The sequence below is a fragment of the Octopus bimaculoides genome, chromosome 11 (assembly GCF_001194135.2).
Source record: "Octopus bimaculoides isolate UCB-OBI-ISO-001 chromosome 11, ASM119413v2, whole genome shotgun sequence".
Lineage (NCBI taxonomy): Eukaryota > Metazoa > Mollusca > Cephalopoda > Octopoda > Octopodidae > Octopus > Octopus bimaculoides.
In genome coordinates, this window is record NC_068991.1 from 7062984 (window position 1) to 7083952 (window position 20969).

Here is a 20969-nt window from a genome sequence, read left to right on the forward strand (position 1 = left end):
AGGAGGCTGCACCAGGCTCCAATATGATTTGGCAGAGTTTCTACAGCTGGATGCCCTTCTTAACGCCAACCACTCCAAGAGTGTAGTGGGTGCTTTTATGTGCCACTGGCATGAGGGTCAGTCAGGCAGTACTGGCAACAGTCATGCTCAAATGGTGTTTTTTACATGTCACCTGCACAGGAGCCAGTCCAGCGGCACTGGCAATGACCTCGCTCGAATGTTTTGTTCACGTGCCAGTAAGGCGACACTGGTAATGATCATGCTTGAATGGTGCTTTTTACGTGCCACTGACACGATTTTACTTGGCTGTACGCATATTCTCAAGTACAGCAAATCACCACATCTCTCGATACCTTGTCATTTCCTCAGTGAGACCCAGCATCCGAAGATCCTTTCTCACCACTTCATCCCTTGTTTTTCTGGGTCGAACCCTTCCACAGGTTCCCTCCACAATTAGAGCTCGGCACTTATGTTGGATGCAGAAGGTTATCAGTACTAAATGGATGTCAGTAGAAATAGTTTGTATGCTAAGATGAAATAAATGAGAGAAAAACTGATCTTTGAATAACCCTAGGTAACTGGGACATTATTTCATCTAATTGAGAAGTGGAAGTGTGTTGATAAGCGAAAGAGACACTTTGAAGAACATTTTACTGATAACAGAGACAATTGTTATAGATAAGAGCAGTCACATTACGTAAATAAGCTGAATTAGTTGCTAGATATGTTAATCAATTGAGCAGAGTGACAGGAGCTAGAAAGTTATGGAAAGAGAGAAAAAAATTGACTTTGGTTTGAATATGGTGTTTGAAGAGTTTAGACAAGTTGTTTAAAAATGTTATTAAATTGCCATTAGTATGAGAAAATGAAAAGCTTTTAGTGATGCTCCTGGGGCAATAGACATTTAAAAATCAATAACGCTTCTGATGTCCAAAAAAAAAACAAGAAAACTTTACACATTCAACAACTCAAGGAATAGCAACCAAATCTCCCTCAAAATCACATCCTACTGTTTTCAAATAGGAGAGCATACAGTGGCATGGCTGTTTAGTTAAGAGGGTTGCTTCCCAACCACATGGTTTGGGGTTTAGTCCCACTGTGTGAAACCTTGGGTTGGTAGGCAAGTGTCTCCTACTATAGGTCAGGACTGACCAAAACCTTGTGAGTGGATATAAAGCCATTTTTCTTGTTAAAGCAGAAGTTAACAACAACCACCACCGCCACCACCACTACAACAACGAAAGTATATTTGGACTGGTCACTTTCTTGTCATTGGTCTGTTAGGGAAATACTACTTTAGACATATTTTGCCACACACACTGACAACAACAAAAAAGAAGGGAATCTGTGGCAGTTGCTGAACGTGTTAGAAATAGCAGTCAAATCTCCCTAAAATCACACCTTATAGTCTTAAATAAAGAAGACCACAGCAAACAAAATAATAATCTTTGGCAACCAAAAAGATAGGATGGTCATGGCTGGAATGGTTTACTCATGGGTCTGTTCAACCAGAGCTCAACAACAACAAGCACAAAATGACCTTCTCCCTTCATATGAATAGGCTTATGTCTGTCATGAGCCCCAGGACACATAAGACTAGAGCTTAACTTAGTTTCTATGGCATATAAGTGACTGAGATCACAACACTCCCCACTGGATGGGATGCTAGTCCACTGCAGAGTTAACTTCCCAACCATTGCAGGGTTACTCATTTAGAGCTGAGTGGACAGGAGCAACGTGAAATGAAGCATTTTGCTCAGGGACATAATGCACTGACTAGCCTGGAAATTGAAACCACAATCTTATGATCATGAGTGCAACTCCCTAACTACTAGGTCATGTGCCTTCACTCTTCAGATCAATACACCTTTCACTCACTCATCTCATCCATCTCCAGCTTCCACAGGTCTTCCACACTCAACAGCCATGCCTCAATGTCTCACTATCATAAGGTATTATCTATTTCACACATGCTTCATTCGCTGTACATTCTCAATGAAGCACTCTACTCTTTATGGAGCCAATGAAGGAGAGAGAGAGAGAGAGAGAGAGAGAGAGAGAGAGAGAGAGAGAGAGAGAGAGAGAGAGAGAGAGAGAGAGAGAGTGTGTGTGTGTGTGTGTGTGTGTGTGTGTGTGTGTGTGTGTGATTGGGCAACTTGCTGCAAATAGCCGTCAAATTATCATTAAAAACAAAGGGAACAAGGGCACATTGAAGAATATAATTCTAAATAGACAGGTATGGCTGTGTGGTAAGGAGCTTGTTTCCCAACCACATGGTTCTGGGTTCAGTTCCACTACATGACACTTGAGTAAGTGTCTTCTAGTAGAGCCTTAGGTTGAACAAAGCCTTGGAGTAAGAAATATTTAAAGAAATTTTATGTGAATATTTAATAAAACTGATAAAAAAAAAAGGACAAAAATTCAGTAGTACCCTTAATACCCCAAACCATTTCAGGTGTTTATCAACCACTTGGATAGCCAATTAGGCCCCGAGTGGGGTCAGTTTTGACTATTTTGCTGATCCCTGGCCTAGAGACAAAATCTTGAGTTTCCCCAAAAATCATCATCATCATCATCATTGTTTAACGTCCGCTTTCCATGCTAGCATGGGTTGGACGATTTGACTGAGGACTGGTGAAACCGGATGGCTACACCAGGCTCCAATCTAATTTGGCAGAGTTTCTACAGCTGGATGCCCTTCCTAACGCCAACCACTCAGAGAGTGTAGTGGGTGCTTTTACGTGTCACCCGCACGAAAACGGCCACGCTCGAAATGGTGTCTTTTATGTGCCACCCGCACAAGCCAGTCCAGGGGCACTGGCAACGATCTCACTCGAAAATCCTACCGGAGCCAGTCAGGCGGTACTGGCAACGGCCACGGAGAGAACAAAAATGGGAATTGTGTTTGTCTGGCAAATGACACCTGGTAACAACAATAGCCCCACAGCAAGAAAATATTGACACAAATATACAGAGGAACAGATCCCTAACTTCTTTGGCATATCCCTCAACAATTTAAACTAAAAGAAAAAAACATTTTTGCTGCATCCCAAACAGACTACACACACACCTTTCTCAATAATTATGCAATAAACTCAAAATATTGAATACACAAAGACCACCTAATACAGGGTGAGTCAAAAGTAACACTCAATTCCTGTTTTAGACTTGATATGTATGAATTCCCGATTGGGATATTCAGGGTGATTCAAAAGTCACCATACAGAGGAAAAAATTATTTCTTATAAAAAAAAAAAATTGTTCTTATGTTTGGCGACTTTTGAATTACCCTGTAGTTTTGGCTCTTAACTCTTGTTTTATAGATTGGGGTATCAAAGAGTATTCTTTTCTACTCTAGGCACAAGGCCTGAAACTGTTTTTGGGGGAAGGGGGCAGTCGATCAGATCGACCCAGTGCACAACTGGTACTTAATTTATTGAGCCTGAAAGTATGAGAGGCAAAGTCAACCTCGGAGGAATTTGAACTCAGGACGTAAAGACAGATGAAATACCGCTAAGCATTTCCTCCGGCGTGTTACCATTTCTCAAAGAGTATTAACAACATGATGCATGATCCAGATTTAGTAACTTTCAAAAGTGTCAGTAGTAACCTGCAAAACAACAAAGGCGCAACTTCCTAGAAACTGGGCACTACTTTTGACTCACCCTGTAAACCTAAATATACAAAAAAAGGTAATATTGGATAATGTAGTCCAGAGTACTAGAAATAAATTTGGGCTGGTCATGGCTAAATGCTTTTGATAAAAAGCTTGACGAGGGCTGAGTTGTGAGTCAACAAAAACAAATATGCAACCAGTGTCATTTCATAGGTGTTGTGTGTCAAACTCATGCAGTTCCTACAAATACATGACCAGCACATTAGAGATTTATTGTTATATTTTATTGTATTGCCAAACAACGCAACAGAACATTCCTGTTACACACACTGGCTCTTCCATTTGATTTACATAAATATGAAATATGTACATGCACTAAAACAGCTGTGAAACCAATTTACTTTTTAGATCTAATCAAGCAGAGTCAATGATATCATTAACAAATCTGAAAAAAATCAGGACTGAGGTACTGACCAGTCCTAGCTTATTTATCCACTTCCAACACAAGCTAAATTATTGGCCGTACCAATGCAAGCTGCATATCTAAGTAGACTGGATGCACCATGCAACACCATACAATAGGTAAGACACAAAAATGGTTTGTCTGTTGTGTTGTGTTGCTTTGAAGTGTTTGACTTGCTATTTCTAGGACATAATTTTGCTCAAGCAGGATTGACAGTGGCAAAGCAAACAGCTCAGTAACAGAGACGTAATAATATCTAAAATTAAGCTTGCAGCAGAGGAGTGCCAAAACAGACAAAAAAAATATGTTCATGCAAGCCACTTACATATTTCATTCTTCGATGTTCCAGCCGAGAGCTGGTATAAGAATCTGGTGACTGGAAAAAGGAAATGAATTTAGATAAATCTTTGCAAAAAAAAATTTTTTAAATAAAAAAAAAATCAAAAAAAAAATCAAGCTTTTCAGAAAAAACACTGGTCATTGGACTGCGGCCACACTGAGGGCAGTCCGCCCCGTGTGGCACTCTTATGGGCCAGCACCACTTTTGGGTCTGCTGTAGGTAATATATATTCTTTGTGTGGGCTCAGAGGCGGCAAAATGAAGGGCCACCCCAGGTGGCATACACTCTAGCCACACTAGTGCATACACATCTACTCCTCATATATCTCTGAGGCTTTTTGGCAAGGCGTTGAAAAGTTGTGGGCTTTTGAAGCCTAAGCTGTTACAATATTGGCTCCTTAGTCTGGAAGGACAAAACAGGATGTTTGGTACCATGTAGTGATGTTCAGTCCAGTGATTGGTATAGCTTTATGGAAATTTTGTTATCAACCCATGAGATTAAAAAGCAAAACTGGTCTTAGTAGAATTCAGCTGCAGAACATAAAAGTCAGAACACAAACGACAATACTTTAACAATCGTACCATAGGCTGCCTTACAATGCGCAGTAGACTTATAGCATATAATAGATACTTCAGGGTAAATGGATATATACAATGCTTTGCTGTATGCTGAAAGATACTGTACTAATGCTTCAATAGATTGCAGAACCGCAATGAAAAAACTCCCATGAAACCAGAAAAGAATTTCAGAAAACTATACCAGTTGACCTAATATTTATAACAAAGAAGCATGAACATAATGATTGATTCAGAAAACCATTGAATATTTGTTATGAAGAGATGAATAAAAATGTAACACCAAGCATATTAAAATAGGTCAAGGGTTGTGCTGTGCTCCAAATTTACCAAAACGTTTATTCAACAATTGAAGTATTGGCTTCAATTTGCCAATGCTATATTAAAATAATGCTAAAATTTTAGAAAATATAAATATTAAAATTTTGAAATTAAAAATCATAGATATTTTTTCATAGAGTAAAAAACATCACCTGAATTAATTAAAAAAGTTTTTTTTTTTAATCCAAAATTCTGACTGCCTCCTTTTTTCTTGGTACATATATATATATATATATATATATATATAAAAAAGGTAAATACTTGATCATAATTGTAAAGAGGATATTTTTGAGGGTGATAAAAATACTTAAAGAACATAAATAATGTGTGATGTTAAGATAATGAGACTATGTCAATATTAACATTCATTTAAAAATGCCTTTTAATGTTGACATATAATATGATAATGATGATGACAATGATGATGATGATGATGTCATTCTTGGTTTTGGAGATAATAGGGATAGAAAATTAAGACTGGTACATTCCCTGATGGTGTTTTATACAGAGTAAAATTTGATCAGCGGTTAACACTTTCTGGGTCACTGTGTCATTTTCATTGCCCTATCTCTTCCGCTTAATTATTTTTCATTTAATCAGCAGTCTCACGTTTTAAAAAATTTTTTGATGTTTTAGTTTGACATTTTACCATTTCTGCAGATTTATTTGAGCATGGAAGAGATCTTGCTTCAATTTGTCTGAGAACTTCTCGGAGCACTCTGAGTTTACACACAAACGCTAAGTTTAGTAAATAGAGCTGTGTATACAGGGTGTCCACAAAGTCTGGGTACATGGGGGAGTAACACATACTTTAAGAAATTATTATTTCTTATATTTAATTGTTTATGTTATGATTTTATTTACTCCATGTACCCAGACCTTGCGGACATCCTGTAGAATCCTGCTGCTTCCCTTATTGACCACATAACAAATCCTATGAAATTATAGCTAGTAAGACAATATTAGTGAGAATTAGTGAACCAAAGAATTTAATGTAGTAGCAGATCTGGAGACGTAATAATATTTTATATTCCCTTTCTTTATAAATCTGAGATTTCATGTTTACATGAAAACAAAAAAAATTGATTTTATCAACCAGAATGCAAAATTTACATAAACCCAAGAAAGAATAATTCTTTTTTGGAATGATGAGACTCAAAGCAGAAAAAGCTAGGTGTGGCTATGTGGTAACAAGCTTGCTTCCCAACCACAAGGTGCAGTCCCACTGCACCTTGGGCAAGTGTCTTCTATTATAGCCTTGGGCTGACTAAAGCCATATAAATGAATTTGGTAGACAGAAACTGAAAGAAGCCTGTTGTGTGTGTGTGTGTGTGTGTGTGTGTGTGTGTGTGTGTGTGTGTGTGTGTGTGTGCTTGTCCCCCTGCCATTGCTTGACAACCAATGCTGGTGTGTTTATGTCCCTACAACTTAGTGGTTCAGCAATAGAAGCTGAAAGAAGCAGTACTAGGCTTACAAAGAATAAGTCCTGTGGTCGATTTCTTCAACTAAAACTCTTTAAGGTGGTGCTCCAGCATGGCCGCAGTCAAATGACTGAAACAAGTAAAAGAATAAAATAATATCTAACAGTATGTAAATATGGGGTTAAAAACCCTTGCTTGATCTGCTTCGAGTTTCACCATTCCAAAAGAGAATTTTCTTGACGTTTCTAAAGACATCAACAATAAAAAATATGGTCTTACCATCACAGTTGCATAAGGATTCGATTTGGTTGGAATAACTGAAGAATGCAAACCTTCACTGCAAAAACAAAGAAATAACATTTAATTATGAACAAAATGATTTGGTTAAATATAATATTTTACAAGAACAAGCTTCCTTTTAATAATGAATCCAGAACTGATGTGGATAATTCTTTGAAAGTCAAAGAGAAAGAGGATAACGATGGACAAGCATCATTCATTTCCAATATTCTGCAAGAACATGTGTGGCCATGGGCAAATATTACCTTGGCTGGCAGCAAGTGAGGGTTGGTGATAGGAAGGGCACCCAGCCATAGAAAATCTGCCTCAATAAACTCTGACCCATGCAAGCACGGAACAGTGGACATTAAAATGACGATGAAGATGATTCATAAATAAATGTGAAGAGACTGATACAGCTAAAACAGCAATATGATTCCTCATGAAACTTTCCAGAAATACAGAGTAATGTGGCTTCCTTGTGAACTCACCTTCGTTCATATTTGGCCTTCAATTGTCTCAGCTCACGGCTATGCATCACTTTCAAGCGAGAAATCTCTTCATCTCTCTCTTTCTTCTCTTGTTCCTTCTCAATACGACGTTGTTTTTCTCTCTGAACTTTTTCTTCAAAAAGTCTTCGTCGTACCTCCTGTTCAACAAGGCTGTTAATCCTAGAAATCAAAGAATACGGTTAAAATATGTATTTTAAATATCACGTTGAAATCTGTTTTTTTTTTCCTGTATTTTGTTTCTTTTCTTTTTTTTTTTTTTTATAAATATCACACCTATTTTTCAAGTTGGATCGTTACTACAAATGCACTGGTTCTTCATTAGTTTTTGCAGCCTCACCCTTTTTGAGTAGTTGTTATGCCTAGCGCCCACCCAAGTGGCGAATAAGGTATCATGATGAAACTAACTTAACAGAGATGATAATTTATAAATTTTGCTCTAAAAATGGATTGTGTAAGCTTTTAATAGTGAAATGATAAAAAATTAATGAAGACAAAAGTTGTAAATTTACTATATTCGTTGCAAGTTAACGAATTGCCTCTACCTAATGAGATCTCATTATATTTTGATAACCATTACTAGTTTAATCATGTATAATATAATTACTACTATAGGTAACATTTAGGATGTTAATTATGTTACGTCAATGCCTCACCTCACTACCCCTAAAGCCTAATGCCTCCTTTGGTATACCCAATGCCCCCTTAGGGGCAGTATTGTTCCCATTGAGAACTTTTGCTGTTTTTGATGGCATAAAAGACGCACATGTATATTAAACAGATCTATTATATTTATTACAAAGATGCATTGGCTGGGACGATGACACTTGTTGCACATTGTGAATTGTAAAGCTAGGTTGAGTACAATTGAGTTATTGTTCTTGTGTAACCTCAGGGGTGAGCTCTGATTGAACAGACCTAGAGGCAAAGCCATTCCAGCTATGGTTATTCTAATATTTATTCAGACGTGATATATCTGAGACTATTTAACCAATGTGTCATTCCTTTTGTAACAGCAGCAGCAGCCACTGCAGTCACTGCCACCACCACCATCATCATCATCATCATCTATTCTCCACACTGGCATGGGTTAGATGGTTTGACAGGAACTGATAATCCAGAGTACTACACTGAGGTCCAATGTCTACGTTTGCATGGTTTCTACAGTTGGATGTCCTTCCTAACACCAACCACTTCATTCACAGAGTGTACTGGGTGCTTTTTTTTGTGGGCCCAGCCCTGTTGAGGTCACTAAGTATTTGTACAACAAGACCCCTCAACCAAGTGTATGGTTGTTCTTAAAGGTTACTTTAAAGTTACCCTCATTGAGTAGCCCCTGCTCATTACAACTGACTGGGGCTACTCAATAACAACAGTTTGCTATGTTAGAAATGAGGGTTACAACCTATTTTTTTGAAACAATAAAAGGGGTGAAATGCTTGCCTAACCTCTCTTGGTTTTCAAGTTCCTGAAGCTTGTACTTTTCATATTCAATTCTTTCCAGTTCAGCATCTCGCTCCTCTTCAAATATTCGAATTTTCTCTTCAAGTTGTGACTCAGCAATCTTGTATTGTTGCTTGATTTCTTGGAGGGACAGCTTCAAGTAGAGAAATTCAATTTAGAATTGTTGGCACAATAGCAAAGTGACTATTTCTCTAACAAACCACAAACTTACCAGTCAGTGTAAATTAGAAATTCCACAACTAATTGTGCTTTCAAAGCATACCAATTTCACACTGACCATACATATACAAGAAGCCATTTAAACATAAGTCAAAAAGGGAGCCTCTTCATGGTCGTTTGACCTACTAGAAATAGCAACCAAATCTCCCTGAAATCACATCTTATAGCTTAAAAATTGAAGGAGGCAGTGTGGTTAAGAAGCTCACTTTGCAACCATGTGCAACCACTGTTTGAATCAAGAGTCAAGCAGGCTTTGAATTGAGAGTCAAGAGTCTATTCCTATAGATTTTGTCTATGGTTATCATCTTAACCACCTGGCAGAGACTAACCCCACCATCCTGCCTGCTACAGGCCTCCAACTCTTCAAGAGTTCTCTCCTCTTACATCATCTGTATCAAGATTTTGGCCAAGTATCTTTTGCTGAACCGCTAAGTTACAGGGAATGTATGTATGTGTCTTTGTTATTGTTCTTCACCACCACTTGAAAATCTATTTGTTTGTGTGTTTATGTTCTCATAGCTTAGCAGTTTAGCAAAAGAGACTTATAGAATAAACACCAGATTTGAAAAACTAAGCACCAGGGTTGATTTGTTTGACTAAGGCCAAGGTGATTGCACGACTGCAATTTAATAACTGAAACAAAACAAAACAAAAACAAAAAAAAAAAACAAGTTTTATCCCTGCATGAGATAAAACGTGTGGTTTTACATGACGTGTTTTATCTCACACAGGGACAAAACCTGGCTTTGTTTAGTTCTCACTGCTGGGATAAAATTGTATGTTTCTCCCTCAAATCACTACTACCCTAATTAGGAAAAAGACATTAATCTTACACGGCTCTAACGAGATGACTGGTCATGTTTGGAAGGCCTTTTATCTATCATAAGTTTGCTTGACCTGAGTTGACAGGCAACTATAAAACAATGATAATCTACAATTTTAAAATCTCTTTTATAAGCAAATAATTCTTTTAGTAGATGCATTTTGAGAGAACATTTCAATAAATAATTCTAATTTATGGTAGAAATCAATAATTTTTTTTTTCACTATTAACCTCACTTTCAGCAATGAAACATTTATTACATATAAATACAGTTGGGTGGTTAGGAAACTTGTTTAACAACCACATGGTTTGGGTTCAGTTCCACATTGAGCCAACCAATCCATTATGAGTGAATTTGGATGATGCTGTTTATGATGAAGATGATAAACATGTGTACCTTCTGTGTTTCTTGCTCTGAGGAATCACTTCATACTTCATATTACAATGAATTACGAACTTTGAATGGAGTTGAAAATCATAAAAAGAAATTTTTTTTTAAAATTGATAAAAAAAACGAAGTGTAACTAATCCAGAAAGTAACCCAACCAACCTGAACAAATGTAGAATGATATATGTGTTATACCAGAAATAGTGCGTGCACACCTTGTATATGTGCAAAATGACACATGGCAAGTGTATATATGCCCATGTGCCACATTACTACATATAGGTCATGAACTTCTAGCTCTGAACTCACATATTGTTATTTCATTGTTCCTATTCACCCTAATACACATTTATCATGACCTTAGCTAATCTATTAAATTTTATCAGTGATGACCTTGTGTAAATGTGATATATTCATACTGACTCATTGTAGCACTTCTATTAACAATAGTAAAATAATCAATCGTTATCTCTCGTATGACTTGACTTGTTGCACGTTTCCATTAACAAAAAAAAAATAAAGAGAGAAAGAAAGCAAGAAAGGAAAAAAAAAAAAAAAGAAACCCGTGAAAGTGCTTCAAGGGAAACAGCACTGAGTTTCTCAGAATTAAACTTCATGAAATAAACCTTCCATACTTTAACTGGTACGAGGGAGGTGTGAAAAGTTCATAGGCTGACTATGAAGGGGAGATACTAGAGCTGTGAAATCTTGCAGGCATTAATTCCAACCATTCTTATTAATAACTGCATTGTTTCTTTCCAGCTCAACTGACACCTGACTGTTCAAAGAAGAATTCAAAAGTAACTGGTAGTGACTTCTCTTGGAAATGGACAAAATTTGGCATCTTGGTGTTATCAAGTATCTGCCGAAAAAGGGTTTAGCTCCCAATGACATTCATACTGACAAGGTTGCTACATTAGGGGATGATGCTCCAGCTTTATTAACAGTGCAAAAGTGGGCAGCTGAATTTAGGAGAGGAAAAATGGAGATGACCCAGTGTCTTGACATCCTGCAACAGCCACCACAGAGGAAAATATTGATCGTGTTCACCACATGGTGATGGATGACAGGCGACTGACTACAAACTAAATAGCTAATGCTATTAGCATACCCCATGAGAGAGTTGAGAATATTCTGCACAATGGCCTTGGCATTGCAAAAGCTTCTGCTTGGTGGGTGCCACATTTTCTGACACCTGATCAAAAGCACACCTGGCTGATCACATCACAGGAAAATCTGACATTGTATGAGGCAGATCCAGCTGGTTTCCTTGAATGTCTCCTAACCCAGGATGAGTGTTGGCTACAAAGAAACAATCCATGTAGCAGAAACACCCCTTCTCACCTGTTCCAAAGGAGACCAAGGTCATTTCATCTACAAGGAAGGTGATGGCCTCAGTTTTTTGGGATGCAAAAAGCATTGTGTTTATTGACTGTCTTCAGAAGGGCTACACCATCAATGGAGAATACTATGGCAAGTCAAAGAACTGCACCAAGCTCCACTGGCTGTTTTGGTATGGTTGTCTTTCCTAATGCCAACCACATTACAGAGTGGACTGGGTGCTTTTCACATGGCACCAGCACTGGTGAGGTCTGTTTTGGCATGGTTTTTACAGCTGGACGCCCTTCCTATCATGCCAACTGAATAAAATAAAGGTAATTCTGAATCTGTTTGGGTTTGGGAAGTTTGCTAAATAAAACAGTCAACTCACATTTGAAGTATTTTCTTCAATAGAATTTTGTCTCTGCTTGGATGAAGAGACTCTTTTAGGCACTTCGTGAATTTCTCCATTGTATTCAATAGAAAATGAAGGTGAACCTGTTAAAAGAAATTATAGGAATAGACATAAACCACTTTACAAGATAGCAATAATTAATATTCTCTTTGCTTATAATAAATATGTAATCAGCTTCTTTGAGTGAAGTCATTAATTTTTAAAATCTTGGTTTGTGATAAACATCGGAACAAACAGTAAGCAGAGTCTAATATTGGAAAATTGAGCAACATGACCAAACAGCCTGAGAATGAAGGGATCCATGAAATTAAAAGTTTTCTGACCCCTGGTCTAAAATGTTAAAACTGAATTTTCTACACATACATAGAAAAAATAGGATATGTCTGTCGTGATTTTTAAAAAATCAGTTAATTTATAATACATATTGATGGCACAGTCAGTTTAATACTTCGCAAGTTATCAAAATTTAATTTTATTTATTCTGTTTCAATTCAAAATGTCAGCTGCCAGATAATTTCTAATGGTTCATTGCAAAATATCACAACGAAAATTATTTTATAATTAATTCACTTACCATTCTTTATTTTTTGTTTTGTTGGACTGGACTGTTCCAAAAGAGCAAGAAGTCTATAAGAAAAATAACAAAATAAACATCTTAATAATGTTGATGAGGAAAAAACAATTATATGAAGAGTGTAAAAATACAATGACATAAAGTAAGCAACATCATCATTCATCATTTAACATCTGCTTTCCATGCTGGCATGGGTTGGACGGTTTGACAAGAGCTGGCCAGGCAGAAGACTGCACCAGACTTCCGAGTCTGGTTTTTATGGCTGGATGCTCTTCCAGATACCAACCACCTTACAGAGTGGATTGAGTGCGTTTTACATGGTACCAGCAAAGGCGAGGTCAGTTTTGGCATGGTTTTACAGGTGGATACCCTTCCAAATGCCAACCGCTTTACAGTGTGGACTGGATGCTTTTTACGTGGTACCAGCACCGGAAGGGTCACCGAGTAACTTGCAAGACAAGACTACAAAATAAGACAGATTCCATTTACATTGGTAATTGATTGGATATTTTCAGTTCTATTTGATGTCCATTCAGTTCCATGTTGTAACTTTTTAATGGTTTTCTGGGCCAATTTGCTTTATTTAAATTCCATGAATTCGTACAACATAATATTTATTATACAAAGTCACATAGTTTACTCTAGCACACTTAACAACCTATTCTTTTATTTGTCTCAGTCATTTGACTGTGGCCATGCTGGGGCACCACCTTAAAGGGTTTTAATCGAAGTAATTGACAACAGGACTTATTCTTTGTAAGCCTAATACTTATTCTATTAGTTTCTTTTACTGAACTGCTAAGTTACAGGGACATAAACACACCAACATCAGTTGTCAAGTGATGGTGCATACAGAGCATACTGGCTTCATTTCTTACAAGCCTACGCATGTCCTCAGCAGTCACAGCCCATCTTTGATCAAGCAGACTTATAAATAAAGTCATTCAAACTATGACCATTCTGTGGGATTGAACCCAAAACTATGTGGTTGCAATGCAAGCTTCTTAACCACATGGCCATACCTGTGCCTATTGCAAAAATTCTAGGAAATCAGATTGACAACAGAATATGTAAAAATCTAATTTACCTTCGCTTTTCTTTGGCAATTCTCTCGAGTTCAAGTCTTTCCTGCTTTTCTACTTGGTCTTGTCTTTTCTTAAGTTCTATTATAGATGCTTGAAGGTTTCCATCTTGTTCTTCTGACTGTTTCATCATCTGTTCTTGTTTTACAGAAAGTTCGTTAATTTCACTGACCAATTTTTCAGTAGAAATCTTTAGATTCTTCTCCATATCTTGCAAGATTTCTTCCTGCATCTTTACCGAATTTTCCCGTTCTTCCAAAATCAGGGATTTTTCATAAACCTGTTTTTCAATGCGAAACTTCTCAGATTGCCTCAATGCATTCTTTTCCTGATCAATTTGGTCTTTTTGTTCATTAAAAGACTTTGTGAACAGGTCCTTCTTATCATTATATCTTTGTAAATAACTTTTTTCCCCCTTAATATGTTCCTCCTCATGAAGAAGCAGCTCCTTCACAGCAGCTTCCAATTCTTCAATTTCTACATTGATCTTTTCTCTGTCTTCAGCATTTTTTGCTTTAGTATATTCTTCTTGTTTTTGCTGCTGGTGTTTTTCAAGTTCTTGTTTAGCGTCCTCTATTTCTTGTTTCTCAAAATTAATATCCTCAAAGTCCTTCTTATGTTGTATTTCAAAGTCTTTCATAGAATTTTCATATTCTTGAATCAATTCGATCTCTTTATTTTCAATCTGGTACCATTTCTTCTTCACTTCTTCTCCCTGACTTTCAATCCATCCATCATGTGCTACAGTAAATTCAGAGAATTTTTTCCCAGCCTCTTGAAGCTCATAGGTCAAACCTTCAATTATCCTTTTGTCACCTTCCAATTCTCGTCTCATCTTGAAGAAAAATATAAAAAAAAAAAAGAAAAAACATATATTGGAATAAGTAACCATAAAATCCTGGATTCAAACCTTGCTATAATGTATTTTATATAACCCATGCTAGCATGGAAAGCGGACGTTAAACGATGATGATGATGATGATGATGATATATATATATATATATATTTTCAAGTTTAAGTGGTAATCATCGCTTAACATCTGTTGTCCATGCTGGCATGGGTTCGACGGTTTGACTGGAGTTGGTAAACTGGAAGGCTGCACCAGACTCCAGTGTGATTTGGCATGGTTTTCTACGGCTGGATGCCCCTCCTAACGCCAAACTACTCCAAAAGTGTAATTGGTACTTTTATGTGCCACTGGCATGGGTGCCATTTGCATGATACCAGTATCAGCCATGACTGCAATTTTGCTCGGTTTGATGGGTCTTCTCAAGCATGGCATAACGGCAAGGGTCTTAGTCATTACTTCTGTGAGGCCCAACGCTCAAAAGGAACTCAGCCACTTTGCCTCTGTGAAGCCCAACAGTCGAAAGGAATTCAATTTCTTTGAAAGAATTATTACTTCTATTAGAATAATAATGGTAAGTTTGTTTCCATTCTTAATTGTCAATAATTTAGGTTGATGACAGTTTCAGATACGTTACTAATTAGCAAGGCTAAAATTTATAATAGTCACTTTACAAATATATCACACCATTTTTGGCAGCTGCAATATCTTTTGTATGAAGTAGTTTATCCCAAAGCTAGGCAGAAGTGTAAAACATAGCATGTCTGCTTAACGTTTCTGTTACCATATTTCTGCTGGACAGATCAAAGGATAGAGATCAGACTAATATAGACCTCCTCTTCCCACAAGTAAAAACTGGTTTGTGTTGGGCTAACCACTCCAACCTAGAAAAAAAGCATCGATGACAATGGGAGAAAAGTCATTGATAACCTATACTCTATAAGGAACAAAGGGCTTAGATAAGTAAAATAGCACTCACCTTTTGTTTTTGATACTCTAAGTCTGCCTTCTGTTGATCATATTGTTGCGTCATGGCTTCTAGCTTTGTTTCTTTATTCAATTTTTCCATCTCAATGTCTTCAATCTGCTGCTCCAAATTCAGTTTGGCTTCCTGCTTCAACTCCAGATCGTGAATTTCCTACAAAATAAATTACTTGTGCTTAAACCAGTTCGGAAGCAGGTGGTGAGATTCTAGTTATCCATCTAGGGCTCAGCTGACATCTGTTCTAACTCTTATCTACTCATACACAAATTACAGTTATATCGGTTTATAGTTATGACACTTTATTTAAAAAAAGAATATACCTTGATTGAGTCTGAACTTAATTATTGTAACACATTTCTGTCGTTGGACTGCACCTATACTGAGTAAAACCTTCGGGATAATCATTAGATAAATTTGATCAAATTAGTAAGATTTACCAGACTTACGTCCCTTTCAGAGAGTTATCACCCCTTCTATTCATCATCATCATCGTTTAACGTCTGCTTTCCATGCTAGCATGGGTTGGACGATTTGACTGAGGACTGGTGAAACCGGATGGCAACACCAGGCTCCAATCTGATTTGGCAGAGTTTCTACAGCTGGATGCCCTTCCTAACGCCAACCACTCAGAGAGTGTAGTGGGTGCTTTTACGCGTCACCTGCACGAAGGCCAGTCAGGCGGTATTAGACTTAATTATATGACAAAATAGTTACACCAATGTATACAAGCAAAAACATTATATCCTCGTTCATCGCTTAATGAACTGGACAGTTTGCCATAATTTGATTAGTTGGAGGACCACACTGCGAGGCGCAGATATAAAAAGTTCATTTTGTAATCACATTTCAATAACCGAAACAAGTAAATGATAGAAGATAAATTATTCTTACTTTCTCTAACAATTCCTTTGTCTTCATAAGATTGTTTCTCAGAACCGTTTCCTCCTGTGTCAGTTTCTTCAATTCATTCTCCACTTCAGTGCAGCAGCTGGCCGATCTTTCAGCTAATCGTTTAGCTATTTCTTCCTCCTAGAACAACATTAAAAAAGTTACATATTTCATGTATTTAACTTTTGACTAGCATCATATAAAACCTAGAATTATTATAGATTTTGTGTTATCATTCTAGGTACATGCATGGCTGTGTAGTTAACATATCCACTTCTCAGCCACCGTCGTTCCAGGTTCAGTCCTATTGCATGGCACCCTGGGTAAGTATTTTTGTACTATAGCCTTGGTCTGACCATTGCCTTGTGAGTGAATTTCGTAGGTGGAAACTGAAAGAAGCTCTTCATCATCATTTAACATCCTTTTTCCATGTTGGCATGGGTTAGACAGTTTGACAAGAGCTGGCAAGCCAGAGAATCGCACTAGGTTCCATTGTCTGTTTTGGCATGATTTCTACAGCTGGATGCCCTTCCTAATGTTAACCATTTTACAGGACACCAGCACCAGTACAGTTTTTTATGTAGCACCATCATTGACAGGGTCACTTGCAAAATAGAAACTCCTCATCTAGGAATGAATAGTAGCATTAAGTTGGGCGGCTTTATGCCAGTTGGTGAGAGACGAAATGCACATAGTGACAGAGATAGGTGTCTTATATACTTTATAAATATAAATATATATATATATATGAATAGAAATCCCAAATTAGGTAACGGAGTAGATAAAATCCAGGCCACATACTTCCTACACCTTGATCCTTAGATCTTACCTTTGCATATATATATATATATATATATTATAAGAAGTTTCTATGGTTGGATCATCATCATCGGTTAACGTCCGCTTTCCATGCTAGCATGGGTTGGACAAAAGTGTGTGATGCTTACAGCACCTAGGTTTCCCAAGCGGTCACCCATCTAAGTACTCACTGGGCTCTGCGTTGCTTAACTTCGGTGATCGGACAAGAACCGGTGCTCTCAACGTGATATGGCCATAATGGATGTCCTTCTTAATGTCCACCATTTTTACAGAGTGTACTAGATACTTTTTATGTGGCCCCAGCACTAGTAGGGTCACCAAGTAACAGGCAAGACAACACCCTTTCATAGAGAGCCAAGTGCAGAGAGGCTAAAATGGGAAAAGGGACAGGAACAGGTGTCCAGCAGCATCTAAATCTATTTTTCTCTCTCGCTCTTTCTCACACTCTCTGTGTCATTTACACACGTTTTCTCTCTCTTTCTCTAAAAGAAATCACTTGTGTTCAGACCTGGAGAGAGAGATAAGCTCTGCCAAGTTTAATATTCTCAAGACACACCATATGCCATGAGGATAACCATCCAACTTCATCAGTAATGAAGGACTTCACTACTCACTACATGTCATCTATATCTATATATATATATACCATGTATCACATCTTACTGGCACAAATACTTCTATCACAAGAAAAATGAAAACTTTTTACCGTTTCCTTTTGCCTTTTTATTCTTTCCATTTCTTTCTCCAACTGGAATTTTTCTTTTTCTTCCAAATAATCTTTGAACTGCTTCTCAATTTCCTGACTTTTCCGTTTTAATTTCGCTTGTTCTTGTCTAACTTGTAGCTGAACCTGTAAATTGATAATTTTAAGAAGCATTTTAACTAACTTTAATTAAATCTTTAAATGTTTGGGATTAATTGTTGTTAATAAAATTATACAATTTTTCTGGTTATTAATTTCATGTTTAGAGATTACCATTTTTTAAAATATATTTCAACCATTTTGATCTCTGATCTCTAATTCAGTTTAGTACTGTTTACACACGACAACTGAAGATAAAACCAAGCAAAACACTGGAGATTGTCTGAAAAATTGTAGCTGTTTTTATTTGTTTTTTTTTTAGTGTTGGGGTCTTCTCTTGAAAAATATCACTCCAATTGTGAAGGCAAGTGGCTTAGTGGTTAGGGCATTCGGCTCACGATTCCCAGCAACATGTTGTGTCCTTGAGCAAGACACTTTATTTCACGTTTTCCAGTCCACCCAGCTGGCAAAAATGTATTTTAAAGGGCCAGCCTTGTCACGCTATGTGTCACGCTGAATCTCCCTGAGAACTACGTCCTGTTTCTTGAGTGAGAGAAAGTTGGGGCAAAAGAGTACAACAGGGGTCACCCCCCCCCTGTCGGAGCCTCGTGGAGCTTTAGGTGTTTTCGCTCAATAAACACACACAACGTCCACTCTGGGAATCGAAACCACGATCCCCTAACCGCGAGTCTGCTGCCCTAACCACTGGGCCATTGCACCTCCACACCTTTGTCCTTAGCTGTTATATGACTGTTAAAGACTTACTTTTTTTGTTTCATCTTGAGCTTTTTCCATTTCAAGTTGGAGAGAGTTCAGCTGAGATCTCTTGATTTGCAGCTCCTTTTCAAGTTCTGCCTGCTTGCACAGACGATCCATCTCAGCCTGTCGATGCTTCTCCTCCATATTTTCAATCTCTTGCCTGGAAAGAAATTTGACAAAAATTGTAAAATTTTTAAAAAGCAAACACAAATTATTATGACAAAAAAATGCTTCAGATATTTCATGCTTTGTCAGAAATGCTGGAAACTTTTGAGCAAAAATTTTTTTTTTCTTTATGTTTCATATTAGCTTGACATCTCTAAATCCAATAATTTCAAAAGTATAACTTAACAGCTTACAAATTACTTTTGATAAATCTAAGAAGGGCTCCTGAAATTGTTCTTTTGCATAAAAAATACTTTCAAAAACTCTTTACGAAGAGAAAAAGCTATTCTCTAAAGTCTCACCGTTTTTCTTCCAGCATTTCAATTTCTTGGCGATGAACTAAATCAAAGTCTCCACTGAATGAAGGAAATAGGAATAAGGAAGAAAAATGAATAACAAAAGCTAAGGGTTTATTTTTAGTGTAAAAATATCTGTAGTATATGTGAGGAAATTGTTTTAAATCTATTTGAGAACTCCTTAGAAGAAAGAATAAAGTTTAAATTATATAATAAAAAATATGATAATGTATAGTAACAATTAAATACAAAAGAATTTAAATTTACTCTTTGATGTAGTTCATAATCTTCTCATAAAGAATAATGACAATAATGAGGTAATTAATTAGCAGTTGACAATAAGGATGGATATTTGTAACAAAATGTCTTATTTACAAAATCTCTAAGCAATAACACTGAATAAATATATTCTAGTAAACAAAAAGGTTACCAATAACAATTCTATAGTAAGCATATTTTAAAAATCTCTTATCAGCAATTCATTTTCCTTTTCCCTGGTATTTCCCAGTAAATTCATACTGACACAAATGTTACCTTGAAAAACAAAATATTTTGTTCGTTGGGACTCTCCTGCAGTGAGATAGTCCCTTTACAACAGATTTCTCCACTTAAAATTATAAGGATAATGCTATTAGTCGATTTACATCACAGGAATTTAGAAACTTCAAGAGATTTGAAATAAATCATTTTTAATGGTGTAAGCAGATGTAGCTTTTTATACTTTGAGTTCCAATAATAAAAATGATTTATTTCATATCTCTTGAAGTTTCAACATTCTTATAGCATAAACAAAATACAATTCTTGCTGGTAAGAATGAAGCTTTTAAAAGGATTGCTGTGGTATAATGGCAGAACATCTGTCATGTTCACAGAAGATATGAGTTCGAGTTCCATGGGTAGCCTTCAACTTTCCCTGCCAAAAGGGTTTTTAAGTTAATATTCTACATTATCTATAGCTTTATCTACTTCAAGTTCCACCATCTGTCTATACTCAAAGCTGAGTAATTTTACCTTTGTTTTCAGTATCAAATAAAATTCTAAATAGAAACTATCTGGTGATCTTATCAAGATCATACAAATAAAAATTGTAGGCTTTTCTTTATGTAGTGGTTCAAGGGAAATTTTTTGTGATTCCTTATTCTACTGCGGCTACAAATGAAATTTGTATTTTGTTAGGAAACAGCTGGGAATAGTTGTTAGATGAAAGGTTTCAAAACAATCAACTCACCTCATACCGACAATATTAAGGCTGTCTGTAGAACGGTACAAGTCATTCATTGACTGACTCAGTAACGATGTACGAGAAAACGTTAAATTGCACTGGAAAAAGTAAAAGAGCAAAACATGTCAAACACCAAAAAAAAAAAAGAGAATAGTTCTAAAATGATATATACACACACCAACACTGGTTGTCAAACAGTGGCAGAGGACAAATAAAAACACACACACACACACACACACATATATATATATATATATACATATATATATATATATATATACATATATATACATATATATATATATACATATATATACATATATATATATATACATATATATATATATACATATATATACATATATATATATATACA

The 20969-nt window shown here is 36.6% G+C and overlaps 1 protein-coding gene and 1 non-coding gene across 4 annotated transcripts in view; both read right to left on the reverse strand.

The window, feature by feature from the left end:
* LOC106877171 (kinesin-like protein KIF16B) overlaps positions 1-20969 on the reverse strand; it is a 229232-nt gene that overhangs the window by 17099 nt on the left and 191164 nt on the right. The window contains exons 22-34 of one of the 3 annotated variants that reach the window (XM_014925998.2): positions 20600-20691; positions 19378-19431; positions 18917-19070; positions 18056-18199; positions 16534-16671; positions 15637-15795; positions 13815-14644; positions 12728-12780; positions 12130-12236; positions 8973-9121; positions 7507-7686; positions 7016-7073; positions 4405-4455 (exon numbers count right to left, since the gene is read on the reverse strand). In XM_014925998.2, the coding sequence (XP_014781484.1) occupies positions 4405-4455; positions 7016-7073; positions 7507-7686; positions 8973-9121; positions 12130-12236; positions 12728-12780; positions 13815-14644; positions 15637-15795; positions 16534-16671; positions 18056-18199; positions 18917-19070; positions 19378-19431; positions 20600-20691 (2169 nt within the window). The remainder of the gene's footprint in view (positions 1-4404; positions 4456-7015; positions 7074-7506; positions 7687-8972; positions 9122-12129; positions 12237-12727; positions 12781-13814; positions 14645-15636; positions 15796-16533; positions 16672-18055; positions 18200-18916; positions 19071-19377; positions 19432-20599; positions 20692-20969) is intronic. The other 2 variants (XM_014926000.2, XM_014925999.2) reach the window with 2 other exon arrangements.
* On the reverse strand, positions 17471-17589 carry LOC128249138 (5S ribosomal RNA). The gene has a single exon (XR_008265259.1). It is a non-coding gene; the product is annotated as a 5S ribosomal RNA (ribosomal RNA).